Source organism: Triturus cristatus, chromosome 3_1 (genome assembly GCF_964204655.1).
Source record: "Triturus cristatus chromosome 3_1, aTriCri1.1, whole genome shotgun sequence".
Taxonomy (NCBI): Eukaryota; Metazoa; Chordata; class Amphibia; order Caudata; family Salamandridae; genus Triturus; species Triturus cristatus.
Genome location: NC_140583.1, coordinates 114,250,467 through 114,272,717, shown reverse-complemented (window position 1 = coordinate 114,272,717; position 22,251 = coordinate 114,250,467). Strand labels below are relative to the sequence as shown.

The window sequence follows — 22,251 nt, the reverse complement described above, 5'->3', positions numbered from 1 at the left end:
GAGTAATTACAAAATTCGCGTGTTAGCAAGACAGTGTTTTTGCTTGAGCTCTTTATCTGCCAATTGTCTAGGTAAGGAAAACGGTTGATGCTGGTTCTTCATAAGTGAGCCACAACCACAGTCAAAATGTTTATTAAAACCCTGGGAAAGTTGGTGACTGTGAGAAAGTGACTCTGTATATACTGTTCCCAAATAGGTACAGTGTGTACAGAGTCCACAGTCCCCAGAGGTTTGCCAGAGGTTAAAGTTAGATATAACCTTACTCTCTAAAGTGGTAGCTTGGTCAAGCAGTAAGGCAGTATCAGAGGACAGTGCAAAGCATTTGTTGTACACACTCAGTCAGCAAATGGTCTCACACACTCAAGAACTGAACTCTAGGCCAATGGTTTGTATAAAAAAAATATATGGTCGATTTATTTTAGAACCAACAATAGGTATCAAAATATACTCTCTCAGAATGAGAGGCTTTAGCTAAATACTTTTGCAATATGCAATTGACTTTTGAAGGTAATAGTTATAGGTTGTTGCAATAGGCAACACAATTTCAAACACAATAATACATTGAACTCAATGTGAATTTTAAGTTATTTGCAATAGATTACTTTCAGGATTACTTTTCTAATTCCAGGACTGGATCCTAGATTCAGTCCTGGGACAGGTCTTGGAAACAAGTGAGTAAATTCGTTTTAGTTACTGTTGTGATTTTTAGGCAATATCTTGCTATTTTAAAAGTTGAGACAGAAGAAATTTCATAGAATAACAGTCAATGATTCCCTATGGAAGAAAATTCAAGTTACAGGTAAAGTATGTTCTTGTTACTTTTGTAATCCAGGGCTGGGCTCCTAGGCACAGTACTGGGACCTCTATCTAAAACAGTTAAGTAATTACGTTTTCACAGTTTGTATGATTTTTAAAGAATATTTGTAGTTTGCAAAAATCGACACTTAGAAGAAATTTCACAGAAAAAACAGTCAATGATTTCCTGTGTTAGAAAATTGGGTTATTGGTAAGTACGGTTGTGAGTACTTTTCAGGGTCAGTGCTGGGCACCAAGATCCAGCACTGGGATCTCTCCTAATAGCCGGTGAGTATTTCCGTTTTCGTTACTTGGGTGATTTTAGGTGAATATTTTAAGTTTTAGAAACTCCAGAAGAAACCAGTCAATGGTACCTTATGGAAGAAAATTGGGTTATCGGCTTTTGGGTAAGTTCTCGACTGGCAGAGTTAAGGTTCTGGGCATAGACTCAGGGGTCACCCAGGGTCAGGTTGGTACAATTGTTACACCCTCAGCGGCACTGGGGCGGCCGGGTGCAGAGTGAGTTAGGCCCAATGTTATCCTATGGGAGGCAGGGGGGCCTTGGTTGGTGGCTGCTGACTAGCAGGCCACACGGCTGTGGGAGCTGGGCTCCTGGCCACTTGCTCAGGGTAAATGGGGAAGTAGGTAGGAGTAGAAGTTACACTGCCAGGGCCACTCGGGCGGCTGGGTGCAGGGTGCTTTTGAGCCTTCGGGCGCTCAATGGATTTCAATGGGAAAGCTCCAGGATGAACAAAGGCTGAAAGCTCGGGGACGCAGATGCTTCAGGTGCCACAAACCACTTCGAGAGGTAAGTAGGGTAGTTGGAGGATAGGTAGGTACTCAGGAGTCGGGCACAGGGGGCTGATCCCAGGGGTTAGAACTTGCTTTGAGCAGAGCCACTGCTCATGGTAGTCCCAGATGCTCAGAGTCACAAGGTAGCCAGGTCCTCCGGGGTTTGTGAGGTTGCTGGCCACAAGAGGTGCCGGGATTTAACAGGAGCAGGTTCGAGGGTTGACAGGCCAGTAGGGCTGGGGCCAAAGCAGTTGGTGTCTTCCTCTTCTTAGCAGCTGCACGGCAGGTCTTCTTTCTTCTTGCTCTCCTTTGCTTTTATGGAATCTGGAGAAGGAAGGTTCAGGGTGCCTCTAAATACTAGATTTAGGGGTGTTACAGGTAGGTAAAGGGCAGGGATCAATGGGTCCCTGCCCTGGGGTGGGTACACCCCCTATCCTGCCACTCTCCTGTGGGAGGGGGGGGAAGTAGCCTAGTCCTGATTGGGCAGGGCCTCCCATCTTCAAGATGACGAGCGCCTGGAGATGTGCTTCACCTCGCCTCCCCCACCTGAGGGGTGGGGTTGGCAGGCTGGCACATCCCCTCTCCTTTTTTGGGGTTTCCGGCCAGTCTTCCCTCCAGAGTTGTGGGTTAGAACCGGTGGGGGCTAGTTTGCTGGGTACAGCAAGTGACCTAGAGAAGCTCACAGAGACGGCATGCCTTTGAAGCTTCCCCCTGTCCATCCTGGGGGAGGAGACCGAGCACCTCGCCAAGGATGTGCATTGCTGCAGGCCCAGGAGAGCGGGGGCTCTCCACCCAGGGGTCCAGCAACATGTCTGCTGTGTGGCAGCCTAGGCAGCCTCTCAGACCAGACGTGGATTGTAGGTTAGGTTTCAGGGAGCATCTCTAAGATGCCCTCTGTAGTGCTTTGTACATTAAATCCCACACTGGCATCAGTGCGGGTTTAATGTGCTGAGAAGTTTGATACTAAACTTCTCAGTCTTCAGTGTAGCCATTATGGTGCTGTGGAGTTCGTGTTTGACGAGCTCTCAGCACCATGTACTCTTAAAGGGCAGCACTGCACTTACAGTGCCCAGGAATGGACCTGGGTACTGTAGGGGCACAAGGCTCATGCTCCTGTGCCCACACCACTGGCATAGGACACCCAGCTAGAGGGGTGGCTGATGTATGCCAGGGCAGTGTGTGTTGTGGGCATGGCACACAGGGATGTGTAACATTCATAACTTGGGGGTACCGTTTCCCCCATCCAATCGCACAGCTTGAATGGTCTGCTGGGCCGTCATCTAATCTTTCCGACTTTCGCCTTATAATCCATATTATTCCATATTTTTAAGCTTGTACATTCATCTTGGTGTAAACCTTTTTCCTTCACACCCGGAGTAGTTATGCCAATTTTCACAGTTTCTAGTGTTAGAGTTGGGCCATCCGAACCTCTGACAAAAACACGAAAAGTGCAAATTCGTCTAGGCAGTGCTGTTTATTTAAAAACCCAATGCATTTCGGGCCACTGGTGCCCTTCGTCAGGGGTCACTACAACAACAAGTGAAACAGAACAACCATTAGTGTTTCAACAATAAAAACAATTATACAAATAGTTATGCATTTGTTAAAACAAAAACATTTTACGATATATCATACTTCCTATTCTGGCGCTTTAGAACCTAAGGATACTGAAGGGTTCAACAATTTGAGAATTAATTTTATTCACACCTCGATGCTTCCCAAAACCCAAACTGTGGCGTCTCCACATTTTCTTAAATAAACAGGGTCTAAATGTGGCGTCTGGTTTATTCACAAGTGCCTCACAATGTTGATTTATTCAACCTGGCATATAACTCCGCAGCTTTCGCTCCCCATAGATCTAATATCACCTCCCCTCTACTTCCCCAGCGTTCCACTCATTGGCCCAACACCCTTATCAAACGTTCCTGCAGTCTATTGATGTACCCATGTTGCATTGGCCCATTTGCCCACTCCACTCGAAAACCGCTCGCATTCAGATCGAAAGCCACAATGATCCATTTCTATGGCAAAATGTGCATCCCTACCCTTGTAAACTGATGTCGATAATTATGCTCCACTTTGGGATTGCACCCGCATGAAAGAAAATGAAAAAAAGGGAAAAAAAAGGAAACATTATGAACTTCATTTGACTTCACACAGCAGGCGGTACATCGTAGTTCGTCTTTTAAGCAAGTGTCGCAAATATAAGTATTGGCAAACCTTCAAGAGGACTATATGACAACGTATTTTGCGGACATGATGAACAAATATTTTCAGTTTCAACATAGTTATGAGATTACGATGTTTAGAGGACACATTTTGCCATAGAAATGGATCATGGGGGATGGAGTCCACTTAACATACAAGCAGTATTGTGATGTAGTATTTCTGGCGGGAAATGCAAAGAATTGCGGACCAATGAGGGAGGGTAGCATTACTTAAATAAGAGGCGGATCTAGGGTGGGAACACACATTTGTTTGATGGAGAACATGGGGCCGGGTGTTTCATAACGGCCGTGGCAGGTATGGATCTTTAATACTGCAGTGCAGAAAGACTAATGTTGTGTTTTCGAATGTTGTAGTACAGTAACGATAACATTGTGGCTTTCGATCTGAATGCGAGCGGTTTTCGAGTGGAGTGGGCAAATGGGCCAATGCAACATGGGTACATCAATAGACTGCAGGAACGTTTGATAAGGGTGTTGGGCCAATGAGTGGAACGCTGGGGAAGTAGAGGGGAGGTGATATTAGATCTATGGGGAGCGAGAGCTGCGGAGTTATATGCCAGGTTGAATAAATCAACATTGTGAGGCACTTGTGAATAAACCAGACGCCACATTTAGACCCTGTTTATTTAAGAAAACGTGGATACGCCACAGTTTGGGTTTTGGGAAGCATCGAGGTGTGAATAAAATTAATTATCAAATTGTTGAACCCTTCAGTATCCTTAGGTTCTAAAGCGCCAGAATAGGAAGTATGATATATCGTAAAATGTTTTTGTTTTAACAAATGCATAACTATTTGTATAATTGTTTTTATTGTTGAAACACTAATGGTTGTTCTGTTTCACTTGTTGTTGTAGTGACCCCTGACGAAGGGCACCAGTGGCCCGAAATGCATTGGGTTTTTAAATAAACAGCACTGCCTAGACGAATTTGCACTTTTCGTGTTTTTGTCAGAGGTTCGGATGGCCCAACTCTAACACTAGAAACTGTGAAAATTGGCATAACTACTCCGGGTGTGAAGGAAAAAGGTTTACACCAAGATGAATGTACAAGCTTAAAAATATGGAATAATATGGATTATAAGGCGAAAGTCGGAAAGATTAGATGACGGCCCAGCAGGCCATTCAAGCTGTGCGATTGGATGGGGGAAAAGGTACCCCCAAGTTATGAATGTTATTGACCCAGATGCCGCTGGGGCATGGCATCTACCAAGTCGCACGCACGCAGATTTAAAGTGAATAAACAATTAGAAAAATAATGGAGTGCATCCCTACCCTTGTAAACTGACACAGGGATGTGTGCCATGTCGACTCTCTGTTTTGTTCTATACCCAGACACTCAGCCTGTGAGGGCAGTGTGGTTGTGTTAGGGTACAGGACCTCTGAGGGTGGCACAATAAGTGCTGCAGCCCTCAGAGGCCTTCCCTGGTCACAAGGCCCTGGGTACCTAGGGTACCATTTACCAGGGGCTGACATGTGGCCAGTGTTTGCCAATTTGGGATTTTAGGTTTTAGGGAAGGAACATAGGCCCTGGGCACCTGATTGGCAGGAGTCCAGGGCACACTCAGTCAAAGTACATTCAGCAATTCTGCAAAAAGTGGGGGCATACCATGTTATGTTATGTTATGTTATAAAATTTTATAGAGCGCACAGATGCCGCAGCCAAGAGGCGTCCCGGCGCTAAAGAGATGGTGACACAACACAGCAAACAATGAGAGAACTCCAACAGCAAAGAATTTAAACTGTGGAAAATAGGAAGGTTTTTAAAGCCTTCCTAAACAGGAGCAGATCGGGTATAGAACAGAGTGAGGTAGGCAGAGTGTTCCAGAGAGAAGCCGCCATCACAGCAAAAGAGCGTCCACCTATTCTAGTTCTTTTGTAGCGTGGGACAATGGCAAGATTTTGCCCTGATGACCGGAGGGCTCTGGAAGGATTATAATAAGAAATAGTCTGGGCAAGGATAGGAGGAGAGGCCAATTTAAGGATTTTAAAAGTCAAGCATAAGGCCTTAAACTTGATCCTTTGCCCTACTGGCAGCCAGTGGAGATCATGGATGGTACGTCGGGCTGAGCAGAATTTAGGGAGGCCAACCAGCATCCTGGCTGTCGCATTTTGGACACGCTGGAGGCGAACTAGCTCTGCCTGATTCACTCCCAGCAGGAGTGAGCTAGCATAGTCCAGTTTGGTGAGGACCATGGCTTGGACTATTATTTGTCTGGTAGCCGCGTCGAAAAATTTAAAAATCGGCCGAAGGCACTGCAAAGTGCCGAAACAGACACCAGCCACTCTCTTAGTGTGGGGAGTAAAGGAGAGCTTGTCATCAAGCCACATCCCGAGATTTCTAACCTCTGTGACGGGAGTGGGAACGGGGCCCAGTTCTAATGGCCACCATTGATCTCCCCAGAGCTTAGTGTCCTTGCCGAGGACAAGGACCTCGGTCTTAGTAGCATTAAGTTGAAGACAATTCACCGACATCCACCCTGCTACTTCTTTAAGGGCAGCCTGGAAGGCGGAAGCATCCATAGTGGTGTCGCCATTAAGTGCCACCGCCAGCTGAGTGTCATCAGCGTATGACACCATGGTGAGACCACACCTGCGGGCTATCTCCGCCAACGGCTGAACATAAAGGTTGAACAAGGTAGGGCTAAGAGCCGAACCCTGTGGAACACCATGTAAAATAGGGCGGGGAGAGGATTCGTAAGGTGGCGTGGAGACTTTAAAGGTGCGCTCCGCAAGGAAGGAGCGGAACCAATCCATCGCAACTTTCCCAACTCCCGCCTCAGAAAGCAGTTGGAGAAGGATCGAATGAGAGACAGTGTCGAAAGCGGCACTAAGGTCCAAAAGGATCAGTGCCACCGTCTGATCACTGTCTAGCATCTTCCTTATCTGCTCCACAATTGCTAAGAGGGCGGTTTCAGTACTGTGTTCCGCTCGAAACCCATTCTGAGAAGGATCAAGAATGCTAGCTTCCTGTAGGTGTGAGGAGAGGATGTTATTGGCGTGTGCTTCTGCTAGTTTTGATATCCAGGGGAGAAGGGAAATGGGCCGGTAATGTTCGGGTTTGGCGGGGTCAAGGGAAGGTTTCTTTAGTATAGGAATGATGGTGGCCTGCTTCCACTTAGAGGGCACAGTACCTGAGTCAAAAGAAAGTTCAATAAGATTGTGAAGTGGAGGATAGCAGCACTCTGCAAGATCCTAAAATTGAATAGGCCTTAAAGGGTCCGTGGGGGAACCGGACTTAACTTTGGTGACCAAAGATCTGAACTCCTCAGAAGTGGGGCCCGGAATGGATTACAGTAATTTTGAGGCAGTTGGCTTATGAACAGGTGTATTATTTAAAGAGGTAGACCGAGGGAAAGACCTATATATAGCCTCAACCTTTTCAACAAAAAAGGAGGAGAGATCTTCACAGTGGGCTAAGGTGGCTTTAGCTGAGATTGCCATATTTTTACTAGTTAGATCTTTACACACCTTAAAGATTACCTTCATTGGATTAGTGCTGTTTTTTATTTCCAACGAGTAATACGTGGCTCTGGCTTTGCATATGGCCCGATGGTATAGCCTAGTGCAAGCCCTATATACTGACTTGAGGTCGGGGTCATACACTTTACGCCAGGCTCGTTCCGCCTTTTTACAAGAAGATTTAAGCTGCTTAAGAGAGTCATTGTACCATGGACTAGAGGGACCTGATCGGGTCTTGCACCATCTAGCAGGTATAAGCGAATCCAGAGCTTGAGTTAGCCATTCACAGAAGCTGTCATAGCCACAAGTAACTTCAGTGGGGGGGTGAGGGTGGTGTTTCATCAGAAGCTGGTGGAAATCCACTAGATTTAACTTTTTCCATGGTCGTTTAAAGATACTGGGGATGTTATTTCTGAAGGAGGGAGTGGATGTAGCAATGTGGATCTCGATCAGGTAATGATCGGTCCAGGCCATGTGTTTAGGCTGGAGCGCTGAAATGTTGGTAATATTTGTCAAAAAGGGGTCTAGTAAATGGCCGCCAATGTGAGTCTGTTGTTCAATCAGCTGAACTAGTTGAAGAGCTTCAAGATCAGCCAGAAGACTGCTGATAGCGTTGGAACTCAGTGACTCCATGTGTAGTTTAAGGTCTCCAACTATAGAGAAGTTGGCCGTCTTCAGAGCAAGGGAGGAGGCTACCTCCGGGAGGCTATTGCGAAAGGCTGCATCAGGGCCAGGAGGCCTGTAGATGAGCAGTCCCGAAAAGGTAAAATGAGGGTTTATAGAGATGCTAAATTGAGCACTCTCACATCCCACTATGGAGACAGGCTGCCAAACACATGGGTAACTTGATTTTACCGCAGCTGCAATGCCTCCCCCTCTAGCATTACGATGAAGCATATACATTGTGTAACCCACAGGTAGGGCTAAGTTCATGGTTACCATGGCTTGATCATGTAGCCATGTTTCGGTAAGAAAGAATACATCAGGGTTCTCATCCGTGATCAGGGAGAACACTTCCAGATAGTGACAGACCAAGGATCTGACGTTTAGATGTAAGATTTTTAATGAGGGTCGAGAGGCATACTCAGCGACAACGTCAGCTGTATGCAGCATGGATGGACTAGGTAAAATTATTAAACTTGGCTGAGGCCTTTGAAGCCTAAAATGACAGCTGGGGCACTGGTAAGGGCCGCTCAGAGGGTCTATGGCGTCATGGTGGCAGCCTCTTACCTCGTAGCGCAGTTGGCGCAGGGCGTCGGCCGATATCATCCTGTGGGAACCAGCGTCCCCTGCCCTAGCCCTGCCTTAGCGCTGACGGGCGCAGACGGGCACGACTCTGGCTAGACTCAGGCGTAACGAAGGCGTGACCGCTGCGCGTCACCGCTGCGCGCCGAGGCGATCTTTAAGTAGGCGATGTGGCGGTGCAACAGCGCAAGCGCTAACCCCCGAACCCAGGAAGTGTCAAACACCTTTTCAAAATGGCGGCGGCGCGTCACGTGACCCCGTGAGCCCGGACCCGCAAAATTGCGGTGCAAGTAAGAGATTTTATAGTGCGTGAGGGGGCCAGGGGGGGGGCGCGACCGTAATAAAAACAAGGGCAAGAATATACGCAAATCAGAACAAAATAAGGAGCCTTTAAAATTGCGTGCGTAGATTACAGTGAAGCGCTATACATATGATCCCAGCGCAGCGTGGTAGTCACCTTCTCCAGGCTGACCCACGTTGAAAACTCACCTTAAGTAGGCGATGTGGCGGTGCAACAGCGCAAGCGCTAACCCCCGAACCCAGGAAGTGTCATACACCTTTCCAAAATGGCGGCGGCGCGTCACGTGACCCCGTGAGCCCGGACCCGCAAAATTGCGGTGCAAGTAAGAGATTTTATAGTGCGTGAGGGGGCCGGGGGGGGGGCGCGACCGTAATAAAAACAAGGGCAAGAATATAAGCAAATCAGAACAAAATAAGGAGCCTTTAAAATTGCGTGCGTAGGTTACAGTGAAGCGCTATACATATGATCCCAGCGCAGCGTGGTAGTCACCATGCAAGAAAGATAGCACTTTCTCACAGTGACCTCAAAGGGGAGAACTTTGAACTGACAATGCTGGCCACTTACCACAAATCTTAGGTAATGACAATGTGCTAGGTGAATTTGGGATGTGAAAGTAGGCCTCCCTCCAATTCAGGGAGGCCATGAAGTTGCCTTGCTTGATGAGCAGTATGACATCTTAGGGAGTAACTTTATGGAAAGGCTGTGAACTGATGTATTGTTGAGAGGCCGGAGGTCTAGAATGGGCATGAGAGAGCCATCCTTTTTAAGAATAAGTAAATACAGTGAGTATACCCCCATATTTTTGTGGTGTGTGGCACTGGCTCTAGGGATTCCTTGTGTAATAGGGCTTTTACTTCCTCTTTCAGAAGATGCAGATGAGGGGATAGGGGGTGTGGTCATGGTGGTATGGTTGGTGGTGTTGCAGTGAGTTAAAGGGAATAGTTGTGTTATACAATAACTAAGACTCGCTGGTCTGAAGTGACACTGCGACATTGTGCTAAGAACCCCTGTAGTCTTCCCCCGATATGTGTTGTATAGTCCGGGTGCAGGGCAAGGGAGTCACTGCTTCGAGTGTTATTTTCTCTGCATGACCCTCTAACTTACCCCCTGGTAGTTTGGTTGTGTTTTTTTTTTTTCTGATAAGAGGTGTGCGCCTCTGTGAGGTGGTCTTGGCACTTCTGCAAAACTGTGGGTTACGAAGATTAGTCCGCGAGCTCCCAAGGCTTTGGCAAGGTCGGTATCCTTTTTGATTTTTTCTAGTATCTGACCAATTTGAGGGCCAAATAGATGCTCTCCATCAAAAGTTGATCAGATCGTGTTGACTTTTTGGTTTGAAGCTAGAGATTCTAATCCACACATGACTCCTAATAAGGATACTTGAATGGAATCTTCTAGCAGCAGTGTCTGCCGCTTTAAGCACGCCTAATAGATGTATTAGAGGACCTCCCCTTGTAATACCATTTCTTGGGCCCTTTGTTTGTATAGTTCTGGTAAGTGCTGTATAAGCTCTCTGATCTCACCCAACTGGGCACGATCATAATGTGCTAAGAGCCCTACTGAACTGACAATACGCCAATGTTTTGCCGATGGTCCTGCTACTTTCTTTCCTGCTGCATCATTTTGTTACTTTCTTTATCTGGGGGTAAGGCATCCCCAATGTCCTGGGTATTTTCTCTTCTGTACGCAGCATTGACCACTAACGAGTCTGGCAAGAGCTGGTCAGTCCTCAATGGGAGATCTGAAGGGGAAGGCTTGTTTTTTTTGCCCACCCTCGGAGTAATAATTCCACCTTTCACAGGGTCTGGGTAGGTGTGAGATTGCCTTTAAGCATTAACAAGAATTAGGTGGCCCACTGTGTATGTGAGAGGGTTTTTACCAGGACATCATTATCTTCCTGCACTGAATGAAGATCAACTTTATGAATGGTAGCTGTCCTTATGATATGAGATGGTGTCATGGTGTCACCTGGGGAGAAGGCTTTGCCAGGGATAAGTCTGGATTGTTGGGTCCTGGAGATTTCACATCATAATCCCCACAAGGATCATCTTGTGGATCCTCGGTGTATGGAACGTCAAACAAATGTGAAGGGGGGAAGGACTAGTCTCCCTATAGTATGAGTGATGAGGGTTGTTGTGGAGGTGGTGGTGGTGGTGGTGATGGTGGTGGATGAAAAAGGACGAGGAGAGTAAGTATCCGTCTGAGGTAGAGCATGCTTGTGCTCCTATTATGTCTCTTTTGGTGCTTAGGAGGCGGTGGTGATTTTATTGTTATCTGACTTAGCTACCTCTTTCTAGGAAGAGTTTGCTGGACCGGAGGTGGTAGCTTGGTGATAAGCACACAGACGTTGTTGCTGAGTTCAGTATTTCCTGAAGCCGTGGAAGGATAGGGTGTTGCATGTCGGAGTCTGCTGTTGAAGGGCGACTAGATTGAGTAGAGTGTATAGGCTTCGAAGTTGGTTTCAAGCCCAATGAACGTTTCGGCTCCGAACCTGCTTTCCCCATTGGTAGCTGGAACTTCAAAGGTGGCTTCAGCGTCGAGTTCACCCTAAAGCCCGAAGAAAGTGCCTTTCGGTCTGCCAAAGTATCAGACGCTGAAGAGGTAGTCTATGAAGGTTTGCTTTTGGAGTGCTGACTATGTGCTGGAGCAGGCCACGATGTCGAGTTCACCCTAAAGCCCGAAGAAAGTGCCTTTCGGCCTGCCAAAGTAGCAGACGCTGAAGAGGTGGTCTATGAAGGTTTACTTTTGGAGTGCTGACTATGTGCTGGAGCAGGCCACTATGTCTACTCTGAAGCTTTGGATCTGAGCCAGAAATGGCTGGAAAGCAAGTGCAGTTCAGGAAATTAGAAGAGAGTGTAGCACTCACTACATGGATGCTGTATCGTGGTGTCAAAGCCGGCTCTGAATCTGGCCCTTCCGACTCCGATAACAACCCTCTGGGCTGGATGCTGCTACTTGCCCGGGGTTGAATTCCTCACTTCCTCCTTTTCAACATATTATCTGCTGATATCCGTAATCTCCTCTTCTCTTTGCTGCTCCATTGCATGTCGTGCGAGACAGATGAGGAATCCACATGATCTTCTTGGATCTCAAGTGGAGCAGAAAGCCTCGTTGTGATCTAGGGAAAGGCACAGATTGCAGACTGAGTGCTGGTCTTTCTAGTAGTACTTGGTGCTGCACTGTGGACATTACCGAAAACGTGTTGTTTCCATTACTCTGCATTCATTTTCTAAGACAATCAATGGTCAAGAAAGGCCCTGGCTGGGCTGCGAACCCACCCAAGATCACCCTTCGCCAGAGAATGGTCGAAAGCAGCGTCGTTAACGTAGAAACGGATGCTGAGATTGTTCGATGGACCATCAGAAACTGAGAAACTCGAGAGGCCCTGACGAAGTCTGCAACACGACGGCGACTCAGAGCACCGGTGTAGCATGTCTGAACACGATAACCTAAGTAAACAATCTAACCTTTGAGTCGATGTTCATGCGTAATACTTCCCAAGTGAAAAGTCGCTATACCTCGTGACTCAAAAGACTTCTTCAACCAAAAACAAGTTGTACACGCCAGAGCCCAACTTTAGATGGTAGGAGTATGCACAGCATGTGTATAGATAGATAGACAGATAGACAGACAGACAGACACACTCTCTAACTCATGGATATACATTCTTGCGTATTCACTGAACATCCCTAGACTGGACTAAAAAATAGAAAAATGCAAAAAGGGTTTTCATAATAACTTAATTACATATCTTGACAGTTTTAATAGTTTCACACTTGCACTCTTGCACTGGGGTTGGCAAGATTTGGTAGCCACTTTATCAAACAAAGAAATATGCAGAGAAGGCCTTTTTTTACTGATATCTTAGAGATCTATACCACCACCACAAAATGTAAAAACGTATTTATTAACGTTTATCTGGTGTCAACTGTTATGCTGGCAATAAATAAACTTAATGAAAGCTCACATTAATATTGGCAAATGGAAAACTGGGTGCAGCTTTCCATTCAGCTATGTGAGTATACTTTTATAAGCACTGAGTACGTGTAGGAAGCTGGCCCTGTATATACTATACCAAAGTAAGGTATAGTGTGCACAGTCAAGTGGATCCCCAAAGGTAGGCAGAGGCTAAAGTAGATAATACCTTACTCTCTATTTGTGGTAGTGTGGGTGAGCAGTAAGGCTTTATCAGAAGGTAGTTTAAGCATTTATTGTACAAACTCAGGCAAGAAATGATTTCACACACTCAAATACTTGAACTTTGATCAATTTGTTTTGTATACAGATATTATTTAGTTGTATTTTGTTTCTAGAACCAAGCCATGCTTGGTACAGGTAAGTGTAATAGTGCGTTGCAAGGTTAATGCAGTTATAAACACTTTCAATTCCGTTGAATGCAATTGGATTTGTCACAGGTAAGTCACTTGTTCATAAAACAGTTGGAATTACTTTTCAGTTACTATTAATATTACTTTGTAAGTTACTTTTCGGATTACTTTTTCTACTAAGTGTGATATGCCTAGATATCACACTGGGACATTTCCCAGAGTAAAGGTAAGCAAGTCAGTTTTTGTAAATATACAGTTTAAGGTTTCATACAATTTTCCTACTTTCACTGAAAAGCAGTCAATGCAATTCTACGGGAGGAAATGAAGTTAGCGGTGTAACGGTAAGTACTTCGTTTTGGGAGTTGGTTTTCTGGGATAGAACAAGGGTTCGCCCAGGGTCAAGGATGCACTCTAAAAGCACCCTCTGCAGCAATCGGGCGGCTGGGTGCAGAGTGCTGAGCCCCAATGTTATCCAATGGGAAATAGGGGCCTCCGGTTGGTGGCTGCTCACGAGCAGGCCACAAGGTTGAGCAAAGCTCCTGGACTTAAGCTCAAGTCAAAGGTGGATTCAAGTTAGCTCACAAAGTGCACCGCAGGCATAGGGGCGGCTGGGTGCAAGATGCTATTTTAGCATCAGGTGCCTTGTTTTTTTCAATGGGAGTTGCTGGTTTGGGATTTTGGGGGCAGGCTTGGTCCAGGAAGTCTTCTGGGAGTAACCAACAGCTGGGTAGGTAAGTTGGTGGGCTCGGGGGACGTAGGTGCACCTCAGTTCCTCTTCTCCAGGGCACAGGACAGCCGGATGCAGGAGTGTCTTTTGAGGTCGTATTTCACCTTACCGGGTCACTCGCGGTTTGGGGAATGGGGGTCTCCATGCAGAGGCTGTAGGCGATGTCGGGGAGTCCTGGAGGGGTCAACCCACGGAGGACTCGGACTCTTGAGCGCTGGGTGACCTCGCTGGAACCGGTGGGCCACTCGGACTCGGGCCGTAGACGTTGGGTGCAGTAGTGGTTCCAGGAGTCTGGCTTCTTTGTCCTCAGCAGGCTCAAAGTCTTTCTTTGGCCATTCTTTTGAACAGAGCTGCTGTTCACAGGAGATCCGATCTTTGTTGAAGGCAGTCAGTCCTCCCAGGAGTTCTGGAGGTCGTTGGCTGCAGGAGCAGAGTTTTGGAGCAGGATCTCTGGAAACTGCAGACAGGCCGGTAGAGTTGGGGCCAGGTCAGTTCTTCTCTGGGCTGCTGTAATTATTCCGGACGAAAAGGAGGGGCAATAGGAGGGCTGCCAGCTTCTGTATCAGGAGAGGCAGGGGGTCGCGTTACAAATGCGGCAAGGCCTTTGTAGCTCCTGTGCCACAGATGGCTCTGCCTGAGCTGGAGGAGGTGTGAACACCTCTGCCCATGAAAGGCTTGGTTTCTGGGCTCAGGGAGTGAAGGCTCCCACCCCAGGGTTCCAGAATCTTGTCTCGTGGTGGCAGGCTGGTGTTTACCAGTGAGGGAACCCCACCAGAGGCTTGTTGTTTTTCAGGGAGCATGTCTAAGATGCCCTCTGAGTGCATGGTATAATAAATCCCACTGATTATAGGTGCTGTTGAGTTCGTAATGAAAAAAAACTACCAGACCATATACTATTTACCGCTTTACTGCACTTACAGTGTCTAATAATGGACTTAGACACTGTAGGGGTACAGTGCTTAAGCAACTGTACCCTCACCAGTGGTATAGTGCACCCAGCTAGAGGGGTGTCTTACCTATACCATAGGCTGTGCATTTTAGGCATGGCACACAGGAATGTGTGCCAGGTCGACTCTTCATTTTGTTCTGCACCAAAACATGCAACCTGCAATGGCAGTGTGTATGTGTGTTTGTCAGGGTACAGGACCTAAGGGTAGCACAATATGGGCTGCTGCCCATTGAGGCCATCCCTGGGCACAGTGCCCTTGGTACCCATGCCACCTTTTACAAGGGACTTGTATGTGGCCAGAGAGTTGCCAATTTGGGTGTGCAACAGTACCGATTCAGGGAAAGAATATAGGCCCTGGGTACCTGGTTGGCAGGAACCCAGGGCACACTAAGTCAAAGAGCATCAACATCACGCAAAACGTGTGGGGCAACCATGCAAAAAGAGGCACTTTTCCTACAATATCAGCACCAGATATGCCAGTATCGAGAGAGGCCATGCTCTCCTGTTCCAATATCCAGGTCAACCCCAAAAGTGACAACCTCCAGCGCAAGCAATCTGCCAGACCAAACACCTCTGCACCCAAGCCTCAAGACTACCAATAGGGCACCCTTGCACTAGAGACCCTCAGGAATCGAACCCCCGCGTTGGGTTCTTTGTGATTTGTCCCAAAGTTCCTACCTGCAGTATTTTTTGGTACAGGTTTTCACCACAGACTTCAGCTGTAGCGTTCAAGGCTACCCTTGATACCAGCACGTCTGCACCCAGACACACCAGAGCAGGTAAACCGAAACTGCTGGTTGTTTTAAGGAACTTGTTTCCTACTTATCTTAAGTCCATAAAAACGAGACTGTAACGAGATTGCTACTCCCCCAATGTAGTGTATGTTTCTCCCATAGGATAACATTACCATGCTAAACTGCAAAGTACTTACCTAAACTCGTATATGTTGGTGTCTAAATAATATAAAATTCTGTCATTTTTAGGTCTCGCCTCAGCCAGCGCATGCGCTGCTCTACGAAACATTTAGTTAGTGCGTTTTCAAAGTGCTACCAGAGGCTTTTCCTGGCCTCAAGCTTGCGTTCACGAGCGCGTGCACGTGCGCAGCCGCCATCTGTCTTTCCTCCCTCATGGCTCGCTCTGCCCCTCCCCCACCACTGAGCGCGTCCCTGCGATAACTTTTGCTTTCAAGGGTGCACGGCTAATGCTTGTTTCCCTAGGTTCGCTGCCCAACGACTCATTCAAAACACTGCTTCGGTCCAGCAACTAGCCCTAGAGCGGAACGCTACATGTTTAGCAGGCCATCATGCTTCATGTTAGGAGTGCCGACATACGGATATCTATGCCGCCCTCACTTAAGTGTTCGAGTAACCTCAACAAAGGCATTGGGACAGCCTCTTTACATACCTTTACCCAACAGTTCCATTCTGATTATTGTCGAGACTCCCGCAGAAATCTGGGCTACTCTAGCAAGGAAAGCTACTGGCACAGCAAGGGGAGGATTATAGTAAAGGTGCACGGATACAGAGGTCAGCACCAACCAAACAAATGCAGGCACTATACAAGAGGATCACTCTAGGGTCCCACCTTCGCACGGCATCACTATTGGCTAACTGCTGCTGATTAAGCAAAGTACTGCAGCCATTCTAAACTGCTTGTGTGACCCCTTATGAGTTAATTAGTTGGGCGTTTGATATTTAGTTTTGTTTACATGATTTCTAAAGCAAATTCGCAAACGTGATGTACAGAAATAAATAAAATGGTGAATATTATTAGAATAACTTGCAGAGCCAAGAGCGAGAACTCAGAGTAGAGAGACCAGAAGAATGAGGCAAGGTGGAAGAATGAAATGAAATAAAACATATGCGGTAACATAAACCACCGTAATTAGGGGCCTAGAAGCGCGAGTGGTCTACTGAAGACGGATTCTTGCTGTATTTCACTTCAACCAGACATCAGGACGCTTTATTCCTTGATTGCAGTTTGGCCCTTGGCACCCTGCTACGCCACTGGTCGTAATCGATATATAAATAGTGCAGAAAATATAGATTTGGCTACTTTCAATTGTGGTTCATTTTGACCATTAACAATTACAACGTTGGAGCCGAGTTTACATAGAAATCATGACATTTTGTATCAAGATCTTAAACTGTTTTGGGTCATATATTAGAATATTATCAAGGGGACAAAGGTAAAGTGATATCACTTTCTATCTCTTATGCCTTGGTAAAATTATGCTGCGGTGAAATCGGCAAAAAATAGACATTTTCCTATACATGAGAGACACATCTGCAGGCCAAAGCTGCCACTTGTGAGATCCTTGCTGAAGTCAGGCTCAGCAGTGCAGTTTGTAGCAGAACTTTTAAAATGTGTCTAACTTGCACTACTTACCACTGTAACTGCCTCAGGGGAGTGACCAGAAGCTGAGCTCTAATGACTAGTTCCTGTACCACTAGAAATAAGTGCACTGTCTGAGGGAGGCGCTCGTAAAGTCTAAAAAGGTAGAAAACTACATGCCAAGGTCTCTGCCTGAAAGATTTGCGGGTTACAGCTCAAATCCGCTTTTGAGGGTGACGGCAAAAAATAAATTGGTGTGATACCGTGGTTAAGCCACATAATTTCAAAAGAAGCTTGATGTTCCCAGTGAGCCTAATATTCACTATATAAGAACAAATACTATTTTAGGATGAATAGTATACAAAGGGCAAACCAGATGTGTAAAGACAAACTTAACAGAAATCGGTCTATGCGTGCATGTCAGTGGTGGTGTGGCAAGAGAAACAAGGAGATACGGTCTCTTCATTTAGGAGAATATCTGCAATGAGGTATTAACCCTACCCTTCTTTGATAACTCTAGCACAGCACACAGGTATTTAAGTCTGGTGTAGCCGTGGAACTTAATTAGGATCACCACACTCGACCCATTTTGAGAACACAACACCGCACAATTACTGTACACATAGAAAAGATTAAGTAGGACATTATATAAACAGCCTACTTCAACTGAAAGTGCAGCCGGCTAAACCCAACTTCCTTTCCAAAACATCTATGCAAGCCACAAATACACACGTGCTAACATGTCCAACCCACAAACATGGACCACATCCTCATATCTTTACTTTAAAAAGTGCCACTCATAATATTTTAGCATGTTTATTAATTATTTCCAGCCGTAAGCAAAACCTTTTCTGGTATTCAAACAAAGGTTTTTCTTATGACTGGAAATAATTAATAAACATGCTAAAATGTTATGGACAGTGTCCCTCAATTGTGGACAAGCAGGCACAAAACACTGTCTTCTTTATTCCAAAAATGAACTTATTACAAGCAAGTAGTATATGCTAACACTGCGCAAGAAGCAACAGGATTTCCGAAGCTGAGCTTAAGGACCAAGTAACTCAACTATCAGTGACTACATTTCCAGAGAAAAACAATAATTAAATTACACGGGGTAAGCCCAGTAACCCTCAGAATCAGGGTCTACTAAATATAAATTTAAGAAGTGATTCGGTTAGGGAACTTATTTGTTTGAAAAAAGGCGGTTTCTGAACTTGGTAAAAAAGGGCAGTACAAGGAATACCCTTCATGAGTTATGCATTGACCACCTACAACATTGCGTCATCTAAAGGTGTTCCACAATGTGAAAAATGGCGCGATGCATGTGCAAAGTGAAGGTGAGGTCACAAAACACCACAAACAACATGTTTTAACTCAAAGAAAGATAATGGAATATTCTGTACACAGTCAATAGGGCAAAGAGTACACTCATTTAACCCTCAAGCAGTCAATATACATCAAGCTCATAGAAAATTAAATGTCACCTTTTCAACCCATATGCGAACATTTTTTGGAGCCTACCCATGCGAAAGTACCACAAGTGCTTATGCGCTTCATTTAATGATTAAGGGTGTACCATCTCCTGTTGTTCTGAAGAAGACCCCCATATAGGCGCCACCCCTGTGCACTGAGGTCAGCTGCTTTTGAAGCGGTCCATGCCTCCAGACGCAGAGCACTAACAGCAAATTGGCTTTGACCAATGAGCAGATTCCTAGACTTGAGATCTTATCAATGGCTAGTGCTCAATTCACAGAACGGGGAGGAACAGAGGGTTGGTGTAGAATCTGCAGTTAGATGGTGCAATATTATTTGAATAACTTGCAGAGCCAAAAGCGAGAACTCAGAGTAGAGAGACCAGAAGAATGAGGCTCGGTGGAAGAATGAGATGAAATAACAAGCATTGGCATAGCCAATAGGTCTGACATTTGGGACCTTATAAGTGTTTGGCCATGCAACGGTTGATGTGGTTGCACCAAGGTAATTGTGCTGGATAACTAAACACTTATAAGGTCCCAAAGGCGAGACCTTTTGGCTATGCCAATGCTTGTTCCAAATTGATATTCGATTTCTTTATTGAGTTTGTGTCATTTATTGACTCTGCTTGTGCAACGAATGTCTACACTCCCCTCTGATAAGCCGGAGGCTGCTTCACTACACTACCAATAAAGAGAGCCCCTTAGGATTGTTAAAGCAAACCCTTGTCCACCAATAAAGGATACCTGGACTCTCTGTACAGTGCACCTAATTTTGGTACATTATATAGAGACACAGCTTCCTACAATACTCATTTTCATTATTTTTTTTAAACCTTGAGGGATCTGTAGGAAGCTGGCCCTGTATATACTATACCTAAGTGATGTATAGTGTGCACAGAGTCCAGTGGAACCCCAAAGGTAGGCAGAGGTAAAAGTAGATCGCACATTACACTCTATTTGTGGTAGTGTGGGCGAGCAGTAAGGCTTTATCAGAGGATAGTGTTAAGCATTTGTTGTACACACTCAATTAGCAAACGATTGTCACACACTCAAAGACTGAACTCAGAGCAATTGGTTTTGTATAAAAATATTCTTTTAGGTATTTTATTTCCTAGAACCAAGCAAGCCTGACACAGGTAAATGAATCGTACTTTGAAGTGATAATACAGGTTGAATTGTAATGATAAACAGTTGGAATTGCAGTTGTATATATACTGGGGTTTGATTACAGTAGAATTACTAGTAATGCAATGCTTTGAAATATTGTACATATACTTTGTATGGGCTTTTCAATAGAATGTCAAGTAGATTACTTTACAGATTAATTTTCTTACACAGTGTGGTATACCTGGATACTGCACTGGGACATTTCCTGTAAACAGGCAAGTAAATGCATTTTTCTTTACAGTTTTAAAGAATTTTATAGATTTTCCAACTCCACACTTAGAACCTTTTCACAGAAAAACAGTCAATGTTATCTTATGGGAGGAAATAGTGTTATCGATTAACAGGCAAGTACTTTGTTGTGGGATTTGGGTTCTGGGGCTAGACTCTGGGGTCCAAGGATGCACTCTTGTTACACCCTCAGCGGTACTATGGCGGCTGTGTGCAGAGTGCTGATGCCCAATGTTATCCAATGGAGGATAGGGGGCCTCCGGTTGGTGGCTGCTTACGAGCAGGCCACTGAGTTGAGGGAGCAAAGCTCCTGAACTTAAGCTTATGGCTAATGGGCGCTCAAGACAGCACAAAAAGTGCACCCACAGCGGCACTAGGGCGGCCGGGTGCATGTTTGTCGTCGGGTGCCCTGTTACTTTCAATGGGGAGTCTCCGGTTTGAAAACACACTGCAGGTCCGGGGACGAAGGTTTTCTGGATGCGACCACCAATTGAAGAGATGAGTTGGGATGCTGGGGGTTGGTTAGACACTCGAGGCCGTGGAGTGCAGGGGTGTCTTTTAGAGACGGTTCTTCTTAACGGCTTCCATGATAGTGTAAAACAGAACCGAAGATTAGGTTGGTGCACAACATTCTGGGTTCTAGTAGGCAAGCAACCACAAAGGAGGAGGAGTGGGAGGGTGTCTTAATTTACCGATCCGGTTACATGCTTATATGTGCTTCTTCATAATAATAATAAGTGTATAATAATATAAAAGGGGAGAGAACAAACACAAAAAAAGGATAAAGTTCTTCTATTTAATATACATTTTACTTTAAAAACTGTCCATCAAGACCTACTCCGACGGATGGAATATCATAATGATAATGTTGTCTCAGGATAGGACATGTTTTGCAACGTGGCAAAGGCTGCTTACCTGTGACTTTGGAAGAACTGGTTTTATATTAGCCACATTGCTGGAGATGGGTAAAACGTCCAGCTGGTCATCTATCACAATACAGTTTTTGCACGAAGCCAAAGAAAGAATGAACCTGCATCAATGAAGAAACAGAGTGAAAGGTTTAGGTTGCAATGATATGATTGAACTAGCCAATTATCTGCAACTCACAGCATGTCAACAACTAAATGCCTTACCTTTCATTGAATCTGCCAACTACGTCTTGATGGGCCTCTGTTCTGTAGCGCGAATGCACATCCTAAAATAGACCAAATAACGAAAACAGACAGAAGAAAATTCCTTGATTTCCTCAAAATCAAAAAGAAAGACAATATGTACAAAGATATCTTTGCACTGCATTATCTACAAAAGAATTGTGAAACAAGTGCATACGACAAAAAATTCTTACCTTTAATAATCAGATCAAAACTAAATAACAGACTTCAATTAAATATAAATTGTTAATGGATTGCAGAACTTTTGTCAGGAAAATAACATGCTGCCAGTGTGATACTGAGAATGCCTACACAGGATTTAAAATGCAACTGTTGAGTAAATCTTTCACTTGGAGGAATAAAATTAATTATTTTACAACTTCAGCTACAAAAAAAACAAGCATTGGCATAGCCAACAGGTCTCGCCTTTGTGACCTTATAAGTGTTTATCCATGCAACAGTTGCATAACTAAACACCTATAAGGTCCCAAAAGCGAGACCTATTGGCTATGCCAAGCGGCCGTAAAAGTGAAAGTGATCGCGATCAAACATCAAAGCGGCCGTGCATCCGCGAAAGTAAAAGTAATCGCGGTAAAAGTGGCGCGCGCGCCCTCGCAAATGCACTGTAGCTCTAGGCTGGCCTGGTAGCACTTTTTGGAGCCCTCTCAATAAGTCTCGTCAGACCAGCGCATGTGCTGGGTCAGGCGAGACCTAAAAAAAATACAGAAATACATCTACAGAACCGGGATTGATGGATATTCAATAAGACGTTGTGAAAATGGGAAAGGCTTTAGCAAAAAAAACAAATATAAGGCAAGAAGAGGGGCTGAACTGTAAGATGTGAAGGAGGAGACATTCAGATAAACAGTTACAAAAAAATAAAAGATTCCAGGAAGTAAGTGTGCTGTCCTCCTAGTACTTGATGAACAATTCACATCTAAATCAGTAATACAAACCTTAAGGCACAGAAAAGGCTTTGTGAACCAGTCCCCTTGTGAAATAAGTTCAGACCCCTAGTTAAGTGCTTCTGTGCCAGATAGGACATGTATTTATAATAAAATATACCGGTTTTAGAA

The 22,251-nt window shown here is 45.3% G+C and overlaps 1 protein-coding gene across 1 annotated transcript in view; it reads right to left on the bottom strand.

Moving 5' to 3' along the window:
- Positions 1–22,251, bottom strand: part of NAT10 (N-acetyltransferase 10) — a 231,230-nt gene that overhangs the window by 147,870 nt on the left and 61,109 nt on the right. The window contains exons 6-7 of the mRNA XM_085643531.1: positions 21,158–21,219; positions 20,940–21,054 (exon numbers count right to left, since the gene is read on the bottom strand). Of these exons, the coding sequence (XP_085499657.1) occupies positions 20,940–21,054; positions 21,158–21,219 (177 nt within the window). The remainder of the gene's footprint in view (positions 1–20,939; positions 21,055–21,157; positions 21,220–22,251) is intronic.